Source organism: Saimiri boliviensis, chromosome 15 (assembly GCF_048565385.1).
Source record: "Saimiri boliviensis isolate mSaiBol1 chromosome 15, mSaiBol1.pri, whole genome shotgun sequence".
Classification (NCBI taxonomy): Eukaryota; Metazoa; Chordata; class Mammalia; order Primates; family Cebidae; genus Saimiri; species Saimiri boliviensis.
Window position 1 is genome coordinate 58,289,544 of NC_133463.1, and position 26,419 is coordinate 58,315,962.

General features: G+C 36.2%; 1 protein-coding gene and 1 long non-coding RNA gene across 3 annotated transcripts in view; one reads left to right on the forward strand and one right to left on the reverse strand.

Moving 5' to 3' along the window:
* Window positions 1-1,402: 1,402 nt before the first annotated feature.
* Window positions 1,403-18,792, reverse strand: LOC104652966 (uncharacterized). Its single transcript, XR_746256.3, has 4 exons — window positions 18,705-18,792; window positions 14,446-14,529; window positions 9,617-9,728; window positions 1,403-7,715 (listed from the first exon to the last, which is right to left on the reverse strand). It is a non-coding gene; the product is annotated as an uncharacterized LOC104652966 (long non-coding RNA).
* Window positions 18,793-18,913: 121 nt separating this feature from the next.
* EMC2 (ER membrane protein complex subunit 2) overlaps window positions 18,914-26,419 on the forward strand; it is a 60,850-nt gene continuing 53,344 nt past the window's right edge. The window contains exon 1 of one of the 2 annotated variants that reach the window (XM_003938589.4): window positions 18,914-19,003. In XM_003938589.4, the coding sequence (XP_003938638.1) occupies window positions 18,964-19,003 (40 nt within the window). In that variant the 5' untranslated portion in view covers window positions 18,914-18,963. The remainder of the gene's footprint in view (window positions 19,004-26,419) is intronic. The other variant, XM_074387053.1, reaches the window with a different exon arrangement.

Consider the following 26,419-nt stretch of genomic DNA (forward strand, 5'->3'; position numbering starts at 1 on the left):
AGGTAGAAAGCTGATGAAAAGTAGTGTCCAATAAAGGAAGCTCTAACCTGGTGCCTAGATAGAAAATGATCTATGAGAAACATCCTTTCTTTCCTTTTTCTTCATTTTTTTTTCCATCTGATTTGCCCTCCAAACACCCAAAACACATGGGACGTTCATAGTGAAGTTTGCTGAAAATAAGGAGAACAGTTGAAAGTGGCTAGGTCCCCAGATTTTATCTCCTGTCCCACAACCATAAGTTAACTAATTTCTCCTATATTTTCTTCCAGCTTTTCACTCTGCAGGATACCAACGTCTTAACCTCTAGTTGAATTATTAGATATGAGAAGCTGTGGAATGGGAGCACTGGCCAGAGTCAAGTAGGAGAAGGGAACAGGGACTGAAGCCAAAGGGATTAAGTCCAAGTTTCCATAGTGATTACTGGAACACCAGCCCCATTCCTCTACGCTGCTCCTGGAGCACAAGCATTAAGAGAGAATGTGATGGTTAATACTGATAGGTAAACTTGATTCAATTGAAGGATGCAAAGTATTGATCCTGGATGTGTCTAAGAGGGTGTTGCCAAAGGAGATTAACATTAGAGTCAGTGGGCTGGGAAAGGCAGACCCACCCTTAATCTGGGTGGGCACTATCCAATCAGCTGCCAGGTGGCTAGAACATAAGCAGGCAGAAAAATGTGAAGAGACTAGATTGGTCTAGTCACCCTGCCTACATCTTTCTCCTGTGCTGGATGATTCCTGCCCTTGAACATCAGACTCCAGGTTCTTCAGTTTTGGGACTCAGACTGGCTCTCCTTGCTCCTCAGCTTGCAGACAGACTATTGTGGGACCTTATGATACTGTGAGTTATAAATTCCCTTTTATACATACATCTATCCTATTAGTTCTGTCCCTCTAGAAAACCCTGACTAATTCGGAGAATAAGAGAATTATTCTCTGGGGAACCAAATGACCCACAAAGAGAAAATCTGTTCAAATTGATGCTTGGGAGATACTATTTATTTTAAAAGCAGCTTAATTACCAATTGTTATATAATTAAGGTACCCTGTTCACAAACATACAAAGCTTCCATACTGCATTCCAGACTCTTACACTTAAATAAGAAATAGCTAAGTATCACATTTGAAGAAAGTCTTCAATATGAAATACAGACAACTATTGCAAGAATAAAACAAGAAGAGCATGCTATAAAAACTGAACAGAGAACAAGAAAAGCTTTTGGAAATAAAAATATAGGATAGCCAAAAAATAATAATAATAATCAAAAGGAAATTTGAAAGAGAATGTGAAAAATTTCCAAGATAAAACAAAGCGTAAAAGAGATGAAAAATGAGATAAAAAGTAAAGAACTCAGAAAATCTAACTAAAAAAGTTTTCAAACAAGAAAATGAGGGGAGTGAAATCATCAAAGGAATTACATAAGAAAATTCTCTAGAACTGAAATGTCTAGAAAATAGTACAGTTGATTAGAGAAGGAGGATAGAAGGAAAAATACACAAAGAACAAACAAAGACTTATTTAAGCACTTGGAAAACAATACTAAAAAACTGGAGTAAATTTAGGGGAATAAAAAAACTAATGAAAACTGGTAAATGAAAAATTTAGGTAGTTACTAATTCTAGGGGAAATATGAAAAGTTGTATATAAAAGGAGTTCCTACTTGGTTCAGTAACAAAAGGTATTTGCATGATTGTAAGAATGAAACCCCATGTAGGAAGAATGGGGGATGGAGAAATAAAGTAATGGGAGCGATAACACACTGAGACAAGCAGTAAAATATGTTATTTAGAAATATGGGAGTACCAGGAGAAACATATTTAAAAGAATTCATGCTGGTTTGGGAGCGGAGGATCAGCATTATCATAAGCCTTTTAGTAATATTTGCCTTAAAAAAGTATGTACATACATTTGATAAAAATAAAAATGTAATTAAAACTAATATAAAGGAGAAAAAGCAAAATTATAAAAGAGAAGTTGGATATGAGAGACTGGAAAACTAACAGTCAAGACTTAGACATTTTTTGTTTTAATACAGATACATATCAAAAATATATATATTCATCTATATGTGAATATGTAAAAACTTCATTATGAAAGCACTTTTAAATGTAAAACTGGACCCAATATATAATATATACATTTTTTAGTATGCTGAAATATTTCTCTTATTTTCACATTATGTTAATGCCTTAATTTACTAAATAAATGTTTTTGTTTGGCATCTTTAAATTTTTATAACATACATACCAATTTTTAAAAAACAAAAAGATCCAAACTGCCATACACAGCATTCTACTAGCTTAAATAGTAACTCTATAACAAAAACATCTCTGCAAAACTTTGCTTTCAAAGTGAGGCTAAGGAACAGCTCATTTCTTATCTAAGTCACTGGCCATAATGGATAGAAACTCAAATTAGCTAAGTAATAATGGGGAATTTATTTAAAAGAATATTTAAAGGATAAACCACTATTTAAAAATGCAAGAGCAGGTTTTAGGATTAAAACAAGGAAATAGGATGATATGAAGACCAAAGGCAGTTTCAGCAGTCCCCACTTCTCTACAGGCTTATGTTCCAGGACCCCCAGTAAATGTCTGAAAACAATGGTTAATACTGAACCCTATACTTATATATGCACCATGTTTATTTTTTCCTACACATACATACCTATGATAAAGTTTAATTTATAAATTAGGCACAGTAAGAGATTAACAACAATAATAAGATAGAACATTTTAACAATATACTGTTCACAATTCATAGACAGAAGATTCGTTCTTACTGGAGATCCTAGCAAGAACTTTCACCTTTTCACTTAAGGGACACACTTAAAGGTTTCCCTTTGGCATATCTGAATGTACAGCATCATTATGCTTGCTCTCTGGGACCATTATTAAGTAAAATAAAGGTTACATCAACACAAGCACTGTAATACTGAGACAGCCGATTTGATAGCCAAGAGGGCTACTAAGTGATTAACAGGCAGGTAGTACATGCAGTGTAGATATGCTGGGCAAAGAGATGATTTATGTGCCGGATTGGGAGAGAGCTGCATAGCATGACATTTAATCATGCTTCTCAGAACACTGTGCAATTTAAAACTTATTATTTCTAGAATTTCCATTGAACATTACTGGGATGTTGCTGACAGTGGATAACAGAAACTGTGCAAATGGAAACCATGGGAGGGGGGAAACTACCCTACTTTATTCTATTATCTTTCTTTAGGGTCCACAGGAACTTTCATCTCTTCATCTTTCTATGTGCCTGAATCATTACTCTCTTTCTCTACAGAGTAGCTATCTCTGTTATTTAATCAAATCCAAACATAGCCATTCCAAGGTCAATTTAAGTGATCTAACTAAATAATCCAAAGTTGTTGACTAGGATTTCTAAATTCCAATTCCAAATGCTTACAAGGAGAATCTGATTGGCTCAGCTTGAGCCAATCAGCTGTGTGAGTGAGTGTGTGTGTGTGTGTGTGTGTGTGTGTGTGTGTGTGTGGGGTCTGTGAACGCTAGGGGAAGATGTCATATGACCTAACCATTTGCTCTACCTACTCAGCTCTCTTGATAAGGACTGAAAAGGTTTCTTTCTATCCCTAGCCACAGTCTCCAACAAAGTGAACACAATAAATACGGAGTGATTAACAAAGATTTCAAATGAGGTGGAAACGTGGAAAGTGTAAAGAACAATGTTTGTTTTTCTTATCATTCTTGAATTTTTTTTTTCCACGTGTATGCACTGGAATTCTAAATCAGGGGTGTGACAGGAATCTCCCAGTCCCATTCTATTTATTTATTTATTTATTTATTTATTTTCTAGAGATATTCCCGCAACTGACCAGCATTTTAGGGCAGTAAGATTCCCTGGTGCTGTGAGTTGTTACTTCATTTTCACTTTGGCTGCCAGTGGTATGAGAAAAGAGCCTGTGTCATGGGAAAGTTTTCCAGAAGTTGTTCATGCTTTTGTTGCTTTGCCTATCATTAAAGAATTTAAAAATTACACTTGTATTTCTTTCTACATGAAACAAATTCTTACATCTCCATTTTATATTGTATGTAGGCAAGCAATAAGGAACACGGTTACAATAATGAGTGATGGGCTGGAAGACATACATTAGATTCTAAAATATATTCAAGATATTTGAACTAGCATGTTAGCCCCATAAAAATATCACAAATATTCATTTCTTGAAAACTGTCATTTCCTTCTAAAGCTGAAAAAAAATTAAATTAAAATTTTGTTAAATGACACTCATATCTTGGCTTTCCTAACATTAAGGAAAAATCCTATATCTTAGCAGAATTCATCAGCAGTGTTCTATTGGTTAAAGCAGGCATCCCCAAACTTTTTACACAGGGGGCCAGTTCACTGTCCCTCAGACCGCTGGAGGGCCGCCACATACTGTGCTCCTCTCGCTGACCACCGATGAAAGAGGTGCCCCTTCCTGAAGTGGGGCAGGGGGCTGGATAAACGGCCTCAGGGGACGGCATGCGGCCTACGGGTCGTAGTTTGGGGATGCCTGGGTTAAAGAGTTTCATTCTAGCGCGGTGGCTCAAGCCTGTAATCCCAGCACTTTGGGAGGCCGAGGCGGGTGGATCACGAGGTCGAGAGATCGAGACCATCCTGGTCAACAAGGTGAAACCCCGTCTCTACTAAAAGTGCAAAAAATTAGCTGGGCATGGTGGCACGTGCCTGTAATCCCAGCTACTCAGGAGGCTGAGGCAGGAGAATTGCCTGACCCCAGGAGGCGGAGGTTGCGGTGAGCCGAGATCGCGCCATTGCACTCCAGCCTGGGTAACAAGGGCGAAACTCCGTCTCAAAAAAAAAAAAAAAAAAAAAAAAAAAGAGTTTCATTCTAGGTTATACGTGGCAAAAGACAAGAAACAGGTGTGCTTACAATTTCATTTCATTCCAAGTCTTCATAGAAAAGATGGTTTAGAGTAGCTAAATGCTTATTTTATAAGCTTAGGAAACCATCTGGGCTTCCTAGATATCTGGCTGAAAATTCAAGACAACTGTTTTTAGATTCTACAAACATAAAGCAGGTACATTAAGGTGTGGATAAAAATGTAATGAATAAAAATTACCTTTGCTTCTTCTGAAATATTTCAAATCTCTACCAGACTTCTATTTAACAGTCACCAATAAAATATTACACAATTTGCTAGATCATCTTGTACTACAGCTGAATGATGAATGGAAAAAAAATAGAAATCACTCATGAAGTGATGACTTCATTGAAGTGATTATTTGTAACCACTTAAAACACTCAGAATAAATTTTAAGTGGTTAAAACACTCATGTTTATTTTTTTACCACTTAAAATTTGTTTTATTCAGGTAATATATGCTTTTAGATATTTTCAAATTTAATCTTCTTAAGAACATTCTGAGATACGTATTATTACCTTCTACCAAATGTGACAGTCAAGGACTTATGAAAGGTTGCACTGTCAATTACTGATGAAGCCAGAAATCAAGTCAAAGTTTTAGGATTTTAAAAATATCAGTGTTTAGTATGTTAGCTACAATTGAAAGAAATAACTAATTCAACAGAGTTTCTCTTTGGCAGTAACTGTGAGAAATGGCATGGCCTTATTTCTGTTATGTATTCATTCACATCATTATTTGCAGGCCTACAATTTCATTTGGGTAGCTATTCCTTAATGACAATTTCTTCAAAAACAATTATCTCCTTATGGGCTTGTCCACTGGTAATTCAAAGATATATTTCAGAAGCTCAGCTACATGAGTCTTTCGGCAAAATATTTTTATATTTTATTAATACTGCATATAATTTTTCTTCAAATTAATCATTTCATTCTTCTCACTTTAAAAAACTACCTACTTAAGTTAGTTTCATGAAACTAATCTTAAATGACCATAATTTGAAGCTTTACAGAACTCTCAGCATCAGACCAGTGTACTCTGGTTGAACTTTTGTTTTTCAGTTAATTGTGCTTAGTGTGCAGCTCAGGTTGATAATCTTGTCTCTACTGACACTCAAATATCTACTCATTGATATTATACTGCCAGTTATAACTATTTTCATAAGTGATAAACCAAATTTAGCTCCTGACCATTCCAAAATATTTAAATATTATCATTAACACTTCTCAAAAAATGATACCAACATCATTTTGTTTTTTATTTCCTAGTATTTTTTGGAATAGGAAAAGTCATGCTCGAAATTAATGGTTTAAGGTGTTACTTGTCTGTTTATGAACTAATGACAATGTGCAAGACCACTTCATATTTTGAAAATATATAATCTGAGTCTTTATACTCATGTTGAAACAGGCTAGATTAATAGTAATCCTAAATACCATTTCTGGCTACTAAATTAATTATTCCTTAAATTAATAAACTAGGTATCTTAATTTGGGCAACCAATACATTAAAAGGGAATATTTTTCACAAGTTTGATTGAACATGTGTATTTCAAATGTAACATATTCTTTTATTTTCTAAGAATTCTGATCAGGCAAAAAACGCTATGTTAAAAAAGGTATAATTCTTCTTGAAAGTTTGCAGTGTATAGAGCTCTATAATTCAGGAGATTTATAACTTTTCTTCCTGTATGTGGATACTATTTGATTTACTATTTTACCGAGAACTTTAGCTACGAATTTTGCCAGCAGAATTATTTTATAAAAGAAAATAGCATGCTTTGCTTTCAACATGACTATTGTTTAAAAAAAAAGGACTGAAACTAGACTATTAAGGCCTCTTTTCTCTTTTTTTCCTAAGGAAAGTAAGGAAGTTATGACAGAAAGTAAAATAAAAATAAGGAGAAAGCATAAATTTGTGAAAGCACAAGTCAGATTGAGAAATTTCTCCTAGCCTAAAGCATGACAACAGACACTGCATGCAGGCAGAATTTTTAAGGGAGTCTCCTGTATCATCAAGGGTCTAGATTACATCATCATTGATTTAATCTTTTCCATCCCTTATTTTGATGATTTTGCTTTCCCAAAGGCTGTTGTAATTTATCCCATGGGTTCTCAAAACAAGTAAAATTTAAAATAGAAACACTGCTTCTGTGTTTTCTTTATTGTCTTTGACATTTGTTAAAACCACACCTATTTGTAGACGTAACAGTATCTTCTGCTCCAGTTCCAGTGAAAATGCTTTTTTATATATTAACTATTTTGTCACTCAAAGCAAGCAGAATTTTTGTGATTTGTAATACATTTACTGTGCTTTAGTGTAAAACTTAACCCAAATGAATTTTGCTGAATTTGAGACAAGAGCTATATCCAAAATAAATTTGCCAGAAATGGTTTGCATCATGAGATACTTCAAGCATAATTTTATTTTTCTTCTTAGATCAGACTGTAACAAGCCTTTCCCAAACATGTTTTAAAAATAAAAAAATTACAGTAGTTTGTACTTTCTAATATGTTCACTTCTTCAGAGATCTACTAGGAAAGAGAGAAAAAATTCTTGAAGAGGATAATGAATCCCAGCTGAGAATCATGTGCCAAGATGCTCAGTGACACTTTTTCTTTAAAGACATAGATAATGAGGATAGAAAACAAGTTTTAGTTAGTTGGAAGTGTTTCTTTAAAAAGAAGTTTAAAATCTAGAAGTTACCACCTTGAAAATATTTCAAATTTTCCCAATTTATCTAGTGGAAAGGATTAAAGATGTTGTCAGCAGTTCTCAGAGCCATGTGGTACCAATCTAGGTGGAAGCTGTCATTGGTCTCTGGTAAAAAAAAAAAAAAAAAAAGTTAAATTTCCTCTATTGCAAAGACCATTGTTTAATGAATCCTTACAACTTCTTTGGTGTTAAATTAGCAACCTCAAGATGAAATGAGGTGAACTAAATTGTAGCTGTTACTTTTAATGTCCTCAGTAAAATAAAAAACTGGCAACCTTTATTTTTTCTCTCCTCCCTTTACCTTAAAATTTTACTGGTTCATAAAGCCCCGAAATAAGTGACCACTGATTTAATGATTCTTCTTTGTCTTTATACAAGTTCTTATTGAATATTCTGGCAAAGATCGTGAGCATGACACAGGTGTCAAACAGAGCTGAGAGTTTAGTGACAGACACAAGTAATAATTATAATTGGTGAGATAGGTGCTTTTGGGGAGAGGGAAGCTGAGCATATGAGAAGGGCACATAGCCCCAGTCTGGGAAAGAGATTTTTTAAAATGTAAATAGGGGTATGTTGTACTCATGAGCAAAGTATCTCTCATATGGTATCTAGACTCTCAGGAATGCAAACCAACAGGCTGCTTTATTATCATGTTATTAGAGCAAATGGCTTCAATGAGAATCCACTGAACTGTGATGCAAGGATCATGTCCCAGCCCAAACAACAGTTCTTTAGTAAGCAGAAATTCATTTTTCTATATACAGGGTAGCAGGATAACATTTTTCGAATCAAGAAGTGATTTTCTTCTTTTCTCTTCTGAAAGTGAAACTTTTTTTCACTCTTCTTCAGGCCCCGAATCACTGTTTTAGAGAGAGAGTGAATATTGGGGTGGTGCAGCAGTAAAGGGGGGTGGGGGCGGAGCTAGGAAGGGGCAAACTGTATCTCTCTGGTTTGGGTTTTCAAAACTCATCAAAGAGGGTATATATAGGTGTCTCTGGATAAATCACAGGTAAGACAGTACCTAGAGAATAAAGCACTTAGGATGAGGGGAAACTTCCCCTGAGACTGAAATAGTCCTCTCTCAGGAATTGGGGAGTAAAGTTTGGAGTAGAGAAAGAGACCCAAGGGGAGCTGATGAAAGCAGAGTGGCTCCCAGGGAGACAAGTCCTAAGTTTAGTCTGAGTCTCAGGGAGGTGAGAGCATCCAGGGGAAAAAAATAGGCTGAAATATGAGCCCAGGGAGGAAAATCCAAATTCCCATGTGATCCATACCAAGTTAAGGGAGCCACAAGACCCAGGGACACTTATGAAGAGAAACAAGAGCTGTATTGTGAACTGGAGGACCATGTGGACTTCTCAATACCTTGCAACTATATAAGAATGACTGATAGAATTGGTATGGCTGTACTGGTTGGTAAATACCAAAACTGATAAATATTAATTACCCAGAACTACTCACCTACCCCAAACTAAAAGATTAATGCCTGGAATAGCAGAGGAGCCTCCAGGACCCCATGTAAGCACTAAAGCTAGTGTCTGCTATCTTTCTGATTGGCCAGTATATTGCTCATCTATTACCATATAATATTTTATTTGCCAAATTGGCAGCATAAAGCAATATTAAGCTTATTTTTAATCTCACAAATTTTCTGTGAGTCAGGAATTTGTGAGCAGCTTAGCTGGGTGGCTCCAGCTCAAGGTATACCAGCTGAGATGTCATCTGAGTCTGTAGTCTTGACTGGGGCTGGAGGACCAAACCTAAAATGTCTCACTCCCATGGTTGGCAAATTAATGCTGACTGTTGCAGGAAGCCTCAGTCCTTGCCACACGGACTTTTCTGTGGGGCTGCTTGAGTGTCCTCATAATGAGTGATGCAAGAGAGGGCAAAGCAGAAGTCACATGTCTTTTATGACCTCAGAAAGTCATATCAATCATTTCTGAAACATTCTATTGATAACACAGGCCATTCCTATTCGGTGTAAGAGAGATTACATAGGATTTACTAACCAGTAGGTGCAAATCACTGGGGACCATCTTGAAGGTACTCCCATGACAGCTGGTGACCTTGCCTATAGCTTGTTAAATATTTTGATATCACTTTCACACGAGTCAGAGTAGCCTGGAAAGAGGTAGAGGCAGCAGGATTAACTTAATCCCAAACTGAGATTAAATTTTTGTCTTCTCCAAAGGATGGTACCTCAAATAAAAATTGAGTTTTACAGACAACCAAAAATTGTGAGAAAATATTTACAAAGCATGCATCTGACACAGGTCTAATATTTGGAATCTAAAAGGAACTTAAACAGTTGAACCAGTAAAAAACAACCCCACTAAAAAGTGGGCAAAGGAGATAAACAGACACTTCTCAAAAGAAGACACACAAGTAGCCAACAAACATATGAAAAAATGTTTGCCATTACTAATCATTAGAGAAATGCAAATCGAAACCAAAAAGATACCACCTTTCACTAGTTAGAATGGCTTTTGTACCATTGGTAGGGATGTAAATTCAGCCACTATGGAGAGCACTTTGGAGATCCTACTACTGGGTATGTACCCAAAGGAAAATAAACCATTCTACCAAAAACACACCTGCACCCATATGTTCACTGCAACATCATTTCCAATAGCAAAGACATGGAATTAACACACACCCATCAATGGTGGACCAGATAAAGAAAATGTGGTACATATATACTATGGAATACTACACAGCCATAAAAAGGGATACAATCACGTCCTTTGCAGTGACATAGATGAAGCTGGAAACCATTATCCTAAACTAATACAGAAACAGAAAACCAAATTCTGTATAATCTCATAAGCAGACGCTAAACATTGAGTATATATGGTCATAAAAATGGGAACAACAGACACTGCGTAATACAAAAGGGGACTAGGAGGGAGGGAGATAAGAGTGGGGAAAAAAAAACTACCTATTGGGCCAGGTACAGTGGTTCACATCTATAATCCCAGGACTTTGAGAGGCTGAGGCAGGCAGACTGCTTGAGCCTAGGAGTTAGAGACAAGCCTGGGCAATATGGCGAAAACCTGTCTCTACAAAAAATACAAAAAAATAGCCAGCGTGGTGGCATGCACCTGTAATCCCAGCTACTGGTTGGGGAGGGTATAAGGCAAGAGGATTGCTTGAGCCCATACCCAAGAGGTGGAGGCTGCAGTGAGTCTTCGTGACACTGCACTCCAGCCTGGGTGACAGAGTAAGACCTGGTCTCAAAACACACACACACACACACACACGCACACACACAAACCTGAACTACCTATTGGACACTATGCTTACCACATGGTGGCTAGATTCATTCATACTTCAAACCTATATAACAAACCTGCATATTTATCCCTGATTCTAAAATAGATGTTGAAAAAATTTGTTTATAAAAGTGCAAATTTTGTTCCTGCACACCTGAGCTTGTGTATTGAGATTCATAACTACTGTGTCCCATGTAACTGCTCCCTGAAAAGAACTGCCAAAGTTTTCTTCTGTTGCTTTAATTAAGTAAAAGAAACAATCAGCAGTCCTCTTCTGTTGCTAAATTTTTAAAAACAGACAATCCTTCTCTTAAACTCAACTTTACTAGTCATGTGAAGTCTGGCAAGCACTCTGCCTTCTCCCATTAGGTACCGATTTCATTATATTATTCCTTCTGGCAGTCCAGAGTATGGACCACTCTTAATTACCTTCCCAGAAGAGCATCTGTGTAGCACGGCAGATGCTAACTAAGGCTGCCTTGGCATTTGGATGAAAGAACAGAAAGATGACATTGAGGGGCTGAATATTTACTCAGCATTCATATTTCATACCTGTAATCAATTATCTACTGTTGGAAAATACTGCTAAAATTTATCCTTGCTTAAGTTCATTAAGAAGCAACCATCAATGATAGTATGGCAGCTAGCCACTGAATTATCTAGGGGCATTCTGAGTGCAGTGTCTTTGGAATTTTCTAGTATTTCATGAAGAGCTTGAATTCTAGAATTTTAGAAATGCTGCCCTTTTTCAGAGTTTTACTATTATTCTTGGAATGACATTTCTAAAATTCTAAATTACTTTGATATATTTGGCAGCTGAGTGAAAAAATGAGGAAGAAATGTGAAGTTCTAGGTAATTTACCAATGGTAGTAGTATTAGTCTCCACCCGTGAAAAGAATGAATGATTCCTGATTTATGTCTCATAAAAACAAGCCTCTGTGCATTATATGTATTCTATCACATCTTTTCTTCAACACAAGGCAACCATTGCTGAACTATTTATAATAAAGACATTCTATGCAGTCAAAATGTAATTTCCATATGTCAAATCACTAGTGACTTCTGAAGAACACAGACCCCCTACCTCTCATCAATAATTGGTTGTTGATGATTTACCTAATAGTGTTGAGGTTGTGCATAGCCAGAATGGAAAAATAATAATAATGGCAGCCATGAGGTATACTGTTTGAATCTCCCTTCAAAAAAGAATTTGCTGAAGTAGTACAGGAAGTTGACAGCCTATAGCTAGTAAAATCTTTCAGATTAATTACAGCTTTTGAGCTGAGGCTATGCCCTTCTGGGTAGTCCCCAGCCAATAACTGAGCATGTCACTACACTAGGCCTGGCAATTTCTGCCCATTGTGGGTCACCTCTAATGGACAATCTTTGCTCAGAAGTTTCTCACTGAGTTGGCTGATACTTTGTCAGATCTAAATCATGGTCTATGGCTCTTCCTGTCCAACCTTTCTTCCCACCCACTTTTAACAACTGAAAGCACCCCTACATCACACCCCCATCCACACTGGACACATGTTCAAGTTCATTATTTAAAGATTCAAGGGAAATGTGTAAAGGAAACATAATGAACAGAAGGAAATGAAAATATTTTATTGCTCAAAGAATTTCTAGAGAGGTGGCAGTAATTTAAGTGGTAGTTTTGAAGCACATCTCTACTGTTCCTTACTTCATAGTTTTAAGATAAACAATTTTAATAAAATTTTTTAAAATTATGTTACATAAATTTTTTAAGAATAGAGATCATGCTATTTCCTCAGGAGTGAGAAGGTGATGCATAGGTCTGACAGAATGGATTTGGGGTGGGCAGTTTTGTCAGACATTCTGCCAGGAAACTAGTCTTTTTCCCAAATAAAACCAATGTGGCTGTTGGCCTTTAAGCCAATTTTAGCAGAGTAGTCAGCATGACCACAGTAAAAGATGACCAGTAAAGAAAATGGCATTGTGGTCTGGTGGCCAGGGTAAGATATCTGAGGACTACAGGTCTGAATGAATGACGTGGCCACTTGTAATTAGAGTAATGCTACCAAACTGACAGAGAGACTATTCAAAAATAAAAATTATCTTAATAATAAACTAACATGCATAATGTGACATTCAGTTTATCTTTGCATGAGTTTCCCATAATGTAATTTATTTATCATAAATAAACACCTATTAAAATGTTTTTTCAAGTAAAGGATTCCATTATAGTCCTGCTGTAGAAAGAAGAGTCTAGATGGTCTTCAGGGACCATCAGTTTACATTAATAGTATTTAGGGAGTTCTGGATATTTGGTAACCAAAAGAGATGTTTATGAAAATACATTTTTGCATAAGGAGTACTTTTACACAGATGTATGTGTGTATCAGAATAGAATATGCACTTTGGGGAAATTAAATAAATATCATTTGAAAAAGTGGACTCTCAAGTATGGTTATAAATCTCAGAAAGAAACAGCTCTAATTTATTGCCCATATGAGGGAATTCTGGGAGAACTCTTTCTGGACGTACTTTCCTTTTCACAGTTACAACTTCGGCATTGAGGGGTAATAATCAGTTTGCAAAATCTGCTGTAAAAGGACCAAAGTGATCTCACTAGAAATGTTTCCCAGAGACTCCCTTTTCTTTTCTAAAATAATATAACTGGGTATGAAATGATGGCTGGCACATTTAAAAACATATATATTGGAAATGACAACAAACTTTAAAAAAAAAAAAAAAACAGACATGCCTAAATGCTACAGTTGTGCCAGCAAAGAGGGGAAACAAATTGATTTTGGGGGAAACAAATTAATTATACAATCTTTTAAAAATGTAATAAAAACAACGTTCAGTAGATTCCTAAAACAATTCTATATTAACCTGGTGCTTGGTAAATAAAATGCTAAGAAAAATTTCCTTCTGAACAAGATGTGTCACAATGAAAGTCTGGTGACATGAAATGAAGATTACTTTCTGGTGATATGGAATGAACAATATCCAGTTAAATAAAAAGGGATTATGGTTATAATGTACTAATTAAAAACAATAACATAATTCAAAAGCTTTGGTAAATTTTATATGAGAGTTGTAGCGAGACCAATTTACTCTGATAAATAACTGTCATAGTAAATAGGAGTTACAAGCTGTGTTACATAACGTGGGACACTAATTCACTATGATTAAGACCGGGAAAAAGTAGACAGAATATTCTAAATAAATGGTTTGATGAAGATGCTAAATATTGTAAAATCAATTAGAATGGAATGTTTCATCCTGTGAAATAATATACATTGTATAAATGCCATGAAGTTTATTAAATTTAAAAGGTACTTTAGTCCTTCACAATATCCGAAGATATTAATTGAATTAAGTAAACCATAAAAGAGATGTACTTTAAAGTGCTCTGTGGACTAATTTGGCTTATATCCTGTGAAATAATGTATACTGTATGAATGCCATAGAGTTTATTAAATTTAAGAGGTTGCTTTAGTCCTCCACTATGTCTGAAGATATTAACTGAAGTAAGTAAACCATAAAAGAGATGTACTCTAAAGTGCTCTGTGGACTAATTTAGCTTATAACTTACCTCAAAGAAAATGTGGGCTTATTCAAAGTTTTTCCGGTCTCACTCTAGTTCATTCTGATTTGTTGTCATTCCAACTCTTCAAACCTAATCTTGCAGGAAAAAAGCCAAATCACAATTTAGTTTCACATAAAAACAATTACAGACACGTTCATTGTGCTATTGAAATCATTAAGTGAGATAATGCTGTCCATGGTGTCTGACACATCTTATTCATAATGTGTGGGCTAATATAATCTATTATTTGGCTGCCTGGACATTTCCTTGGTATTTGTCACCAATACTGGGCAATGTGCAATCAGAAAAACTGGATTAAATATTTTAAACATATTTGAATGAAAATTTTCTCAATGAGGGAGAGGGTGAGAGGCAAAACTTTGAAGACATCTTGTAAAGGTAGAGTTTCAGAAGGTAAGATTGATATTTATGTTTTCAGTGTTTTATCTATGGAAGGTATTTCTATTTTCATTTAGTTATAACTGCATGTTATACAATGTTAAAGAAGAATACAGAATTCTTGTCACTGTCATACCAGTTTTTTCCTAAGTGTGCCTGAGGAAGGTAAGTTTCATTAGACATCTATGTTATAATCTATAAGCAATCATTTTCCTTACTTCAGAGTACTGTTGGTGACAAAATTTCTCCTAGATATATTTTTCTCATAGTATTTTATCTTTCATCTATGATCTAAACAACTAATCACATATGAATCACCTATCTTTTTTACCTACTAGTGGCAGAAACTTGGGGAAATCATTTCAAGTCAGGGCCTCAGGTTAGGAAATTCATACAATATCCATTGATGTTTTTTAAACTATCGGTCATGACCTCATTATTGGGTCACACCAGTAGTTTTAGAAAATACAATGTAACTGACACATTTTGAATAGAAAATGCAGAAGACAAGGCACATGACAAAACTAGTTTGTAAATTATGTTTCAGTTTTAAATACCTGTACACATACTGTGTGACAATATAAAACACATTCCTTAGTATGAGTTGTAGGCAAAAAAAGTTTTAAAAATATCATTCCCAAGAATCATCAGCCCATTCAAACTCAAAAATGAGATTACTCTATTTTCCAGCTTAGAAATTCTGAAAATGAAGACTTTTAACCCAGTGTCATATAGCTTATTGCTTGACACACAATAGTAGCTAGCTATGGGATATTTAGTTGATGTGATTAGAAAATATTTATTTCCTCAATTAGTTAGAACATTTAAAATCCATTATAAGGCTTTAAAAAATACCTCCTTGGGACTTCCTAGAGGTTTTAGACCTCTCAAACAAACCAACAAACAAACCAAGAAAATGTTAAGCATCAATAATTTCATGAAAATATTAAGTGGCTCTTGTATGCAACGTATTGTAGTAAGGGCTGATCTAAAAATGAATTGGCAGACTCTGAGCACCTGGGAGAGGAGCCGGCACAGAGCAGCCCCACCCGGGGCACCCAGGCGGGCCCACCCAAGGAAAAAAAAAAAAAAAAAAAAGAATTGGCATGGTCCCTGAATTCACGGAATTTATAAGTTTTAGGAAAGTATCAGCTACGAAAAGAAAACATCCTATGCTTAACGAAACAAGACTTCATATGTATACTATTAAGAAATGTTATCCTTAATAAATATTAATACAAGCTGTCATTTTTAATATAGTTCATTCATTCAACAAACATTTTTACTGTTTCAGGTATTTTTCTAGGCTGGATGTTCCAAGGTTAAAATAATAAAGTTGGTACTATGAAGCAGCTTAAAGTGTTGTAAATTACAGAAAGTAAGCAAGTAAACAAACAAATCAAATAGTGATAAGTGTCATGAAGATGAATAGGCATTACCTAAGGGCTACTTTCTGTTGGATGGTCAAGAGAGGACTATAAGTGGATACATTTAAAACTGAGATATGAAAGGTGAAAGGAAGATGGTCACTAAAAGATGTGGAGAAGAGCATTCTAGGAAAAGGAAACAGCTGGGTAAAAGCCAGATACAAGACAGATAGGAGGTTGGCCTGTTTGAGGAATAGTAAGTAGATGGGAATGGCTGGGGGCTAAAGGGAGAGATAGAATAGTAGGAGATGAGGTAAGAGGTAGATGAATGTCACCTGGTTGAGTAAAGCCTTTTAAACCATGGTAAAGTCTTTGAAGTATATTTTTATTGCCATGGGGAGCCATTTGAGGCCTATCAACAAGGGACTTCTGTAGTCTGATTTTTCTTTTAAGACCAGTAGGTTGTTGTATAAAAAAACGGATTTTACACAGCAGGAATGAAACCAAGGTGGTTAGGAAACTATCACAATCATTACGAAGAGACATAGTTGTGGCTTAGATTAAGGTAATAGCAATAGAGATGAAAAGCAGATGAACTTTGGGAAATGCAATGTAGAATTTGCTGACAGACTGCATATGGGGGGTGTCAAAAAAAGGAATCAAAGGTACTTCCCATAATTTTAACTTGTGCAAGTTGGTAAATGGTTTCCTTACCTATGATGGGGAAAAGCAAGGTGGAAATGCAGAAGGTGACAGCAGGAATCCAGAGTTCTGTGTGGGATATGTTAACTTTGAGATGCATATCAACTAGCCATCTAAGTGAGCATGTCAAGAAAGCAGACTCAGTTTTGAGAAGATTGATCAATTTGGGGCTGATTAGCATATAAACAGTGTTTCTAGATACAGGAGGGTACCTCCATGAGAGTGCCACGCAGGGGCTTTAGCTGCAGTATCTGTTTTCATGTTGATTAACAACTCAAGGTGGCTATTTTCTTTTTACACAAATATTATTAGCTTTTCATATATAAGCGTCTTTGATGCTGAGAGAGAAATGCAAGCTGAAAGTCAACCAGCTACTAAAAGGAAGAGCCTGGAATCAGATCTGGAAGTTCTTTTTCTTCCCATTGCACCAGGTTGCTTTATTGAAGAATAAGAATATGTAAATTTCTGGGTGGAGCACTTTTAAACTTCCTGAATGAAAGACTTTTTAAAAGTCTGTTCAGAAAGAATGCCAGCTCATTCAGAATTCAATCCAAGTGTAAGCATTCACTAGTCTTTTCCGTGGTTATGCGACTTCTCTGGGGTAGAGAAGTTGTTATTGTTATAGGCGGTTATTGTTTTTCTTTTTTTAAAACAAACAAAAAAACCCTCTGTGGCTGACAGGAGCTGAGAGGTGAGGAATGGAGAGATGTTGGTCAAAGGGTACAAACTTTTAGTTGTAAGGTGAGTATGTTCGGGAGATCAAATGTACATCATAGTGACTATAGTTTTTTTTGTATAGTATACTTTGAACTTTGCTGAGAGATTAAGTGTTCCCAACACACACATACATACACACACACGGGAAACAGGTACGGTGATGGATGTGTGGATTAGCTTGGTTGTGGTAATCATTTCACAATATATATTTACATCTAATTATTACTTCCTGTATCTTAAATATACACAATTTCTGTCCATTATACCTCAATAAAGCTGGAAATAAAACCCCTCCACTCTTTTGACTTGTGGGATAGAATTATTTCTACTTCTCAAACCTTGACTGCCGCTTGTTCACTGACCCATAACTACGGCTGCACTGCAGTGATTTTTAGTTTTTCCTCAGCTTACGTATTCCACCTCCACAATCTCAGGTTCTCATTGCTTCAGATACTAAATATATGCTTATCATCTTCAAATATTTTGCTTACTGTCCAGACATTTCTCCTTAGCTCTAAGAGACGACGTCCAAAGGTCCCTAAAAGCAATTAGTCTGGTGGGAAAGCAGGCTCCCCCATCCACCCACCAGGAGTAAAGAGGAGCAAAGTTCAGGAACTGTAAAGGTCTTATTCGTACATTCATTTCTTGTAAGTACTTATATACTCGCTACAGTTTCAAACCTAGTGTGGCATGCAGACATGGATGAAGCAATGACAGGCAGGACGAGCGTAAACGAAGGATACAGTCTAGCCCAAGGGCATTCAAGGGAACTTCAAAGCGCAAAGAATCCCACTTAGTCCCTCGATGGGATTTACTAAAAACTTTAGAGTATCCGTTTAGTCGATTAAAAAGTGAACGGAAAGCAAATCCCATTAAAGGAGGAGGAAAGTTGGAGATTAATGAGGGATTCGTGCAGAAGGCTGCGCCGCGGCCAGGCCTGAAGAGAATAAATGGTTGATTGTGGAATGTGAAGAGAATGAACACGCCTAGGTAGAAAAAAATGAAAAGCTAGGATTGGCGGACACTAAAAACCCAGCATTTGTTAAAAATCCACGGCAAAACAAACACAAAAACACACACCTCACCCTGAGCCAGCACCTCCGCCCCGCCAGCACCCAAAGAAGCCTCAGATTCCGGGACCACGGCGCACCGCCCAGCTCGCTCCGCCCCCTTCCCCGAAAGCCCCTCCGCAGAGCCGCGTGCACGTGCGCGGCGGATACCGCCCCCTCTGCTCTCTTGGCCAATGAGAAAAAGCTACGTAAATAGCCACAGCCCGGTCGCGAGTCACGTGACCGCGGCTCCCCGCCCTCTCACCCCGCTGCTTCTAGGTTCTGGGAAGATGGCGAAGGTCTCAGAGCTTTACGATGTCACTTGGGAAGGTAACTTCGGATGGGGGCGGGTGCGGAAGTTACCAGCGCTTTTAAGCGCTGGGAAGCCGTTTGGGAGTACTCGCTGCCTTCGGGGAGCTGGGTTTTCTGGTCTCTTTTTGATACCAGATCTTTCACTGGACGGGCCAAGCTGAGGTGGAGGCTGAGGCTGACCCCTTCCTTGGCCTGGGCGCGTACTCTATGGCGTTTCCCACAGTGTCTTCTCATCGGTTGACTGCACTCCTCCGCGCCAGTCCAGCGGCCAGGGCCGCTTCCATTTATGAGGCGACCACACACTAACTGTGGTTGCTGGGCGGTGCGGAGGAGGCAGAATAGGTGGTTGCTGAAGCTTCTTTGGAGTCAACACAGGGTCTGTAAGGCCTTTTACTAAGTGCTATGTAAGGATTACAGCTCCGTGCAGAAAAGCTGCTGTAGAAGGTGCTTGAACAAATGTGATTCTCATACGCCACTCTACATTTAGTTTTCTCCTTAAACCCGGTTTTCCAGTTTCTTTTCCTTTTAGTCTAGTCTCTGTCCCACTCCTTTTCAAAACACATTTACACACACAACACAACTTCCTTCTTACTCCCTACTAGCAATTTTTTTTTTCTGAAAAATAATTTAACTCTGGGCCATGTACGTGCTCATGTGTGATGGACATTTTTCCCTATTCTTAGTTGATCTAGAGTGGGATATGTTCTTTGAATCTGGGAACAGCCAAACCTTGGATCAATTCTGTGTGCTTAAGAAACTGGAGTTTCATTAAGGCATGGAATTTGTGTAGTTGGAATTCATACTCCCAGCATTTAGCATAATACGGGAGACTTCCATAGCTAATTTGTTCAGCAAGTGCTTTCTTGGGATGCTTTAATAATGACCTGAAAATATGTGGACTGAAAGTTATTTTTTCGGTTTTATCTTGAATAAATTTATCAGGTATTATAAAGTTATAAACTCGTAACAAATAAAGCAAAATTCCTTTGTACTTGAACTGGGTTAAATGATTTATTGGCTTTGTGGCCTCTAGCATATTGTGAACCTCAGTATTTATACCTGATTTGAGGGATTCCATTATATTAAACAACAGTGTTAATTTCTTAGCACAAAATCTTGGATCTGTCAACACACAGTCCCTACTTTCATGGAATTCACAATCTATGGAGAAAAGATATAAACTCATAGTTTTAAAAGACTTGTGTCAGCGTATATTCCGTAAGCTGGATGATAGTTAAATGGCTGTTATTTTTAATGCTTTAAAAAAATGTTTTAAATACATAGTTTTTAGAAAGTACAATCATGAAGGTATGTTCAGTGTAGTTTTCCTAGATGATAGTAGCATATATAAAATATTGAGGGACTAGTAGCTGTGTACTACCAACAGACAAGGTGATTTAACTGAGTAACTTGGACCTTAAACTTATCCTGTGAGAATTCTAAGGAGGACTGATGTAATTATTTTGGAATAATAAATAATAACTACTATACAAGTTTGTAGGAACAGCAGAGAAAACATTTTCAAGTGCTTTGTAAACTGTTAAAGTACTATGTAAAAGGATGTGTTATTATTAGCTAGTACTAATTTGATTATGTTCCTCCTCTGTATGATTTGGACATTACCTATGTCTTCAGCTTTATCTTGAACCATTCTCCCTCTCACTCTGTGAGCTATCTATGCTGGCCTTTGATGAATACCCTAAATTGCCATGCCGCTTCTAAAAGCTGGCACATGCTAGTCCTTCCACTGGGAATGTTCTTCCCTCCTTGCCTCATTCTTGTCCCCATTAAACTTTATCATTTATCAATTCCCCGCAAAGCTCACCTACTACAAAAAGAAGCCTACTAGACTCCTCTACTGCCACCTTCCCTTTACCCAGCCCCCAACAAAATTGGAAAAAGAAAAAACCCGAACAACAAAGTCAAGCAACAAAACCTAACTGTGATCCTTCGATTATGTATTCTATTCTCATACTATTAAAGCATTGAACCAATTGTGTTATGTTCTAAAATTTGGTCTTTCCTAGGATGAGAGGGACCAGGCCTGTTTGTTCACTGTCACTTTCCTAGAGCCTGATGCATGGGAGTGGAGCTTAGTAATAAACACACATTGTCAAAAAAGATTACAAACCATTTTTCTAGTTTCTTTAGTATCTTAAAGATTTTAGTATCTTAAGTGAAGTTAGGCAACTTGCTTAACTAATAGGATGCAGTTTGCTTACTAGTAAAATAAAGGTTTAGACCTTTCCAGAATTAAAATTCTATTTTAAGGGAGTTTTAAGAAAAGAGTATTCTAGAGTTTTATTTCAGAGACTTATATGGTTACATTTTAGGATGTAGGAGCGTGATGGGAAGATTCTCAAGATAGTGTTTTGTTTAGATTTTTTTCGGGGGTGTGTGTCAGAGGTGTGTCCTTAGGAATTCCACTGAGCAGTGTCATGAATTTGTTAGTTCAGAGTACTGTAGTTCTTGTGATAGGAAAATTTCTCACTTGTTTATAAAAGACCTATGCAATAAGTTTAACACTTCCACATCTTTGTTAGACTCTACTAATAGAGTAGACTATTTGGTTTGTTTCTTTAGCCAGTTCAAAATGATTGATGCTTTATACATAGGGAAGTTATTAGACATTCGGAGGTGGAAAGGATAATTTAGAGAGTATAGTCAAGTTTCTTGAGATAATTTGGGCAGGACGTGGATAAGATGGCTAGCACAATGCCAGGCATATAATTGGCATCAAATGAGTATTTGTTGAAAAAATAATGTGTAAGAAATGTTTGAGAACATTTTAGTTGTTTATGTTCACTGGCCCTACTCCCTCCCTCTTTATTCAGTCCTTCAAACAACTTCAATTTGGTTTCTATGACCTACCACTCCACTAAGATCTCTAGGAGACCTAATGCCAACTCTAACATATGTATTTTGTATACTTCTACTACTTTTGCTATTGTAGATCACTCCCTCTGTGAAAAACTCTTTCTTTGCTTTCTTAATAACATTCTTCTTGTTTTCTTCTTTCTTTTCGGACCTTTCCTTTGTTGAGTTCTCTACATCCATTTGCTCATTTTTTGGTGTTTTCAGTGTTTCTTAGTTGTCCTCTTAATATGTTATTGTTGATTTTTAAGTTTGAGATCAATAGATTTTAAATTGATGCAAGCATTAAGTACCATGCGGTCTGATGAAATTGTGCAGTTTAGTGCTTGTGTAAACATGCATATTTCTGGGAAAAGATGGTACAAAGTACTCACTAGTTTTGAAGATACCTAAAACAGATTAGTTGACATCTGTCAGCAATCTTATCCACATGCAGCTTTAGCTATCCATTAGCCTGTATACTAAATAACAGCTTAATGAAACATATATTTGAGTACTGTGCACCAGGCAGTGTTCTAGTTCTTGAGGATATAGTGCTAAGTAAGACAGGCAAGGTCCAGATTTCAAGGAACATATCCTGAAATTTCACTTCTGAACTGAAGATCCATATTTCCAGTGTTCTACAAGGCACATGTAATCGTTGTTTCACAATTAATAAAACTCAAAACTGCCTTCTGCCTTCTGTCTCCAACACCACTGCTGTCACCACTTCCTCTTTTCTGCATTTTCCTTCTGCCTTCATCTTCCTTCTGCCTTCTGCCTCCAACACCACCGCTGTCACCACTTACTCTTTTCTGCATTTTCCATGGAAAAGTAGATAGCACCATGTTTCTCCCCGCATTCATAAAACAACTTCTGGTCACCTTTTAAGATACAGATCTATGAGACTTCAAAGTCTGGAAAGTACAGATATATATGGGAATGAAGTATATGCTTTGCAAAAGTCTCTTATGAAAGGTAAAAGCTAGAAAGATAGGTTGGAGCCTTGAATGCTAGACTAAGGAGTTCGGACTTCTTTTTTGTATATAGATGGGAGCCTAGTTCCTAACTTAGAAAACATCAATGACTCCTTTCATTAAACTTTTGCATGTTGATACAGAACAGGGCATTTTCTTTGGTGGAGGTCCCTTGATTGAAATTCCTTTTCATGTTTAATAAACCATTTTTGAACATAAAGGCCCTAATATAGAAGCTTCAATGCATAAGTCTTTTATATTTCCATTATTTTTCTCATAATATTTTAAATTAAGTCCCCATATTTAATGTGATAGTAGTTTTTCAGAGCTATTTGTTTTTATAGAGTCTTTTCACAGCATCCAACTTTGTTTCTTAGAAACCAGTCTCTTCGCACTCAAGTTTTCTTTGCCTTATAATATTTCATTATACTACATTAAATTTAACTGGCATGAACTGGTTTGGATACAAGTAGGTAAATTTTTAAAATGTAATAACTGTTGGAAACAATTAACCAAGAGTTAGCCAAGAGCTTTTAAAATCTTGGTGGGCGTTGTTAGTATGTTTTGCAGAAAGCAATTATTTGAGTTGATTCTAACTGGAAGATGATTAAGACAATTTTTATTGAACCTCATTAATCTCTCCATCATATTTTAATTACTTGTTTATATCCTTTACACCTGGAGATCTTCTCAGTCCTTCTGTTGACCAGCCATAGTGGTAAGAGTCAGAAAACAAGTTCTCAGTAAATGCTTGTTTGTTCAGTGAGTGAATGCTAGAACACAAAGCTTGTTTTTGAACTTGGATCCACTAGTGTGTGCAGTAATGGTAATAATAATGAGGAAAATAATCTGAAACATTTTGTATCTGTTATCTCTTTTAATCCTCACGTGTGTCTTATGAGATAAGCTTTATTTCTGTTTTACAGATGAGGAAGCAAACGAGAGATGAAATGGCTTGTCAGATATCCCACAGCTAGTAAAAGGGAGTGCTGTGATTTGAGCTGCTCTGATACAGCTCTCCTCCACTGAGTTATAAACTATGTTCATCCACCTAGGCTGCCATTCTGTTATTCTTGGAACATGCCAAATTAGTTTCTTTCTCTAGAACTTAGATTTGCTGTTTATGGTTGGTGTCTTCTCATTCTTCTCTTAGCTTGAAAATGACCTTCTGAGAGAAACCTTCTCTGACCACCCTTTCCAAAAGCTCCTTTTTCCTCCCAATCTCTTGACTTTATCGTATGGTGCTTTTCTTTTATTTGTAGAACTTCACTATCTGAAGTTATGTGAATTTTCATCTTTTTATCCTATTAGACTCTAACCATATTGAGTATAGGAACTTTATCTTTTTCTTTCTTTCTTTATCCTCAATGCACAGATCAGGCCTGGCACTTAGTAGGCATTTCGTAAATGTTAGTTGAATGATAACTCCAAAATCTATAGTTCCAGTTATACACTATACTGCTTCAAAGAAGATAGGAATTATTGGGTATCTTAAGAATTTAAATTGTAATGAAGTAAATTTTTAGAAATATCTGGTAGTAATTTACAGATTGAATTGGGTTGAGACCAGTTTGGAAGCTCTCCTAGCAATTTTAGCATAAGGTGATGAAAGCCTGGACATGGATAATAGCAGTGGAAATAGAGTAGAAGATATAAATCTTAGAAATACTTAAAGAGTCCACAGGACTTAGATAACCAAAATAGGGAGTTGGAAACCGCTTAAAAGTTGAGTGTCAGGTAGTTTTAACAGAAGGTGGAATTAACAGAAATGTGAACATTGGGAAGGGAAGCCATATTTTTAGGAAATGAAGATGACTTGATTTTTGGATGCTGTGATTTTGAGGTAATGAGCTACCAAAGGTGAATACATGTTTTCTTCAAGACAATTTTATTTTTACTAATAATTTTTTAGATGAAATACTTAAATCATTTCTGAAAATAGTGTTACAGATGTATTTATTACAACAGCATTCAGAGTGTGGTAAGGCCAGCTATGTAAGGTGTATAGCTTAAGGTGTTTATAGGTAAAATGTCGCTTGTTTTATGAAAGTTTTATTTTTATACACAAACAGTGTTTCTTGTTTTGTGTTCAGCGATTATATTTTAATATGTTTGTGACTGTGTGACAGACTGTCGTTCTTACAAGTTATGCTTTAAAGAAGTGTTCTCTTTCCTACAAGAGTGTTTTTCTACAATAAGAAATACCTTTTACTAATTAAGTCATACACACAATAAGAAATACCTTTTACAAATTACCTCATATACATATACACGAATCTTTAAGTATATGTGTAAACTGAAACCAAAGTTTGAATTAGAAAGTATTCTTAATATTGCATTTCATTCTGTTCATTCTCTTTCATTCCCCCGCATCACCTGGACAGATGCTGGAAGAAATCCAGTAAATTGATTTTATACCCTGTTAATGGATTATAATACATAGTTTGAAAAATACTTATGCTAGAGCTCTATGTGCATTAAAATAAATTAACTCTTTTCTTTTTCAAATCAGGTGGCCTTTTCTTTTAGAATAGCTGTTCACAAGAGCCTGCAGCCAATCTGACTAGTCATTTTTATGAGACTACAAATAATTTAAAATTTATTATCCCGTAGTTATCAACCTTTTAAAAGAATATACTAGTTTATGTAAATGGTGAAGTAGAAAAGATATAGAATTGGTGCAAGTAGTTTTGAACTAAATAAATCAGCAGAGTTAAAAAACAAGCATATTTTTCTGTCTTTCAGGGGCCACCTCACTGCAGTGACACCTCATGCAAATTCTCATGGAAGGAATTAACAGAACAATCATAGCCACTCTCTTAACCTTTGACCTTTAGCTCATCTCACAGGGTTGCACAGTAATTAATAAAATGTACAAACAAGCAGTGAGCAGCTTCCTTAACACAGTATGTAATAAAATGACCTTGGCTTTGAGGAGCAGGACTTTTGCAGGAGGCTAAAAGGTTAAAATGAACGTTTTAAGCCACCTTTGAGGAAAGAGTAAGGGAAGAGCCTTTATTTCTTGTCAGAGGCTGAAACAATTATTAGATTTTTTTTTTTTTCAATGTGACTAGAATTTTTGTAGTGCTTCACATTTAAAAAATGCTTTACACTAATTTTCTAGTATTTAGAGTCCTAAACCCAAGGGCCAAGCAGGTGAGGAAAATACATGATTTGAGTGAAAGACAATAGTGGCCTACCAGTGCTTATGAAGAACTGGTAAGTGTATACCCTTAACTAAAGGTAATCAAAATCAGCTTAAAATCAAATGAAAATATCCAAACTATTGTACTAACCAAGCAACATCTGAAGGGGCCAGATTTTGCTTTATATAATTTTCATCAGAGACCTGTAAGACAGACTTGTGATACAGTCAGCCCTCCATATTCTTGGGTTCCATACTAACAGATTCAACCAACAGCAGATGGAAAATACTGAAAAAGTAAAATATAACAAAAACAACAATACAAATAATGCAAACAAAAATACAGTATAACTTCTATTTATATAGAAGTTACATTGTATTAGGTTTTATAAGTTTATAGAGTTGATTTAAAATATAGGGGAGGATACTTGTAGGTTATTTGCAAGTACTACACCATGT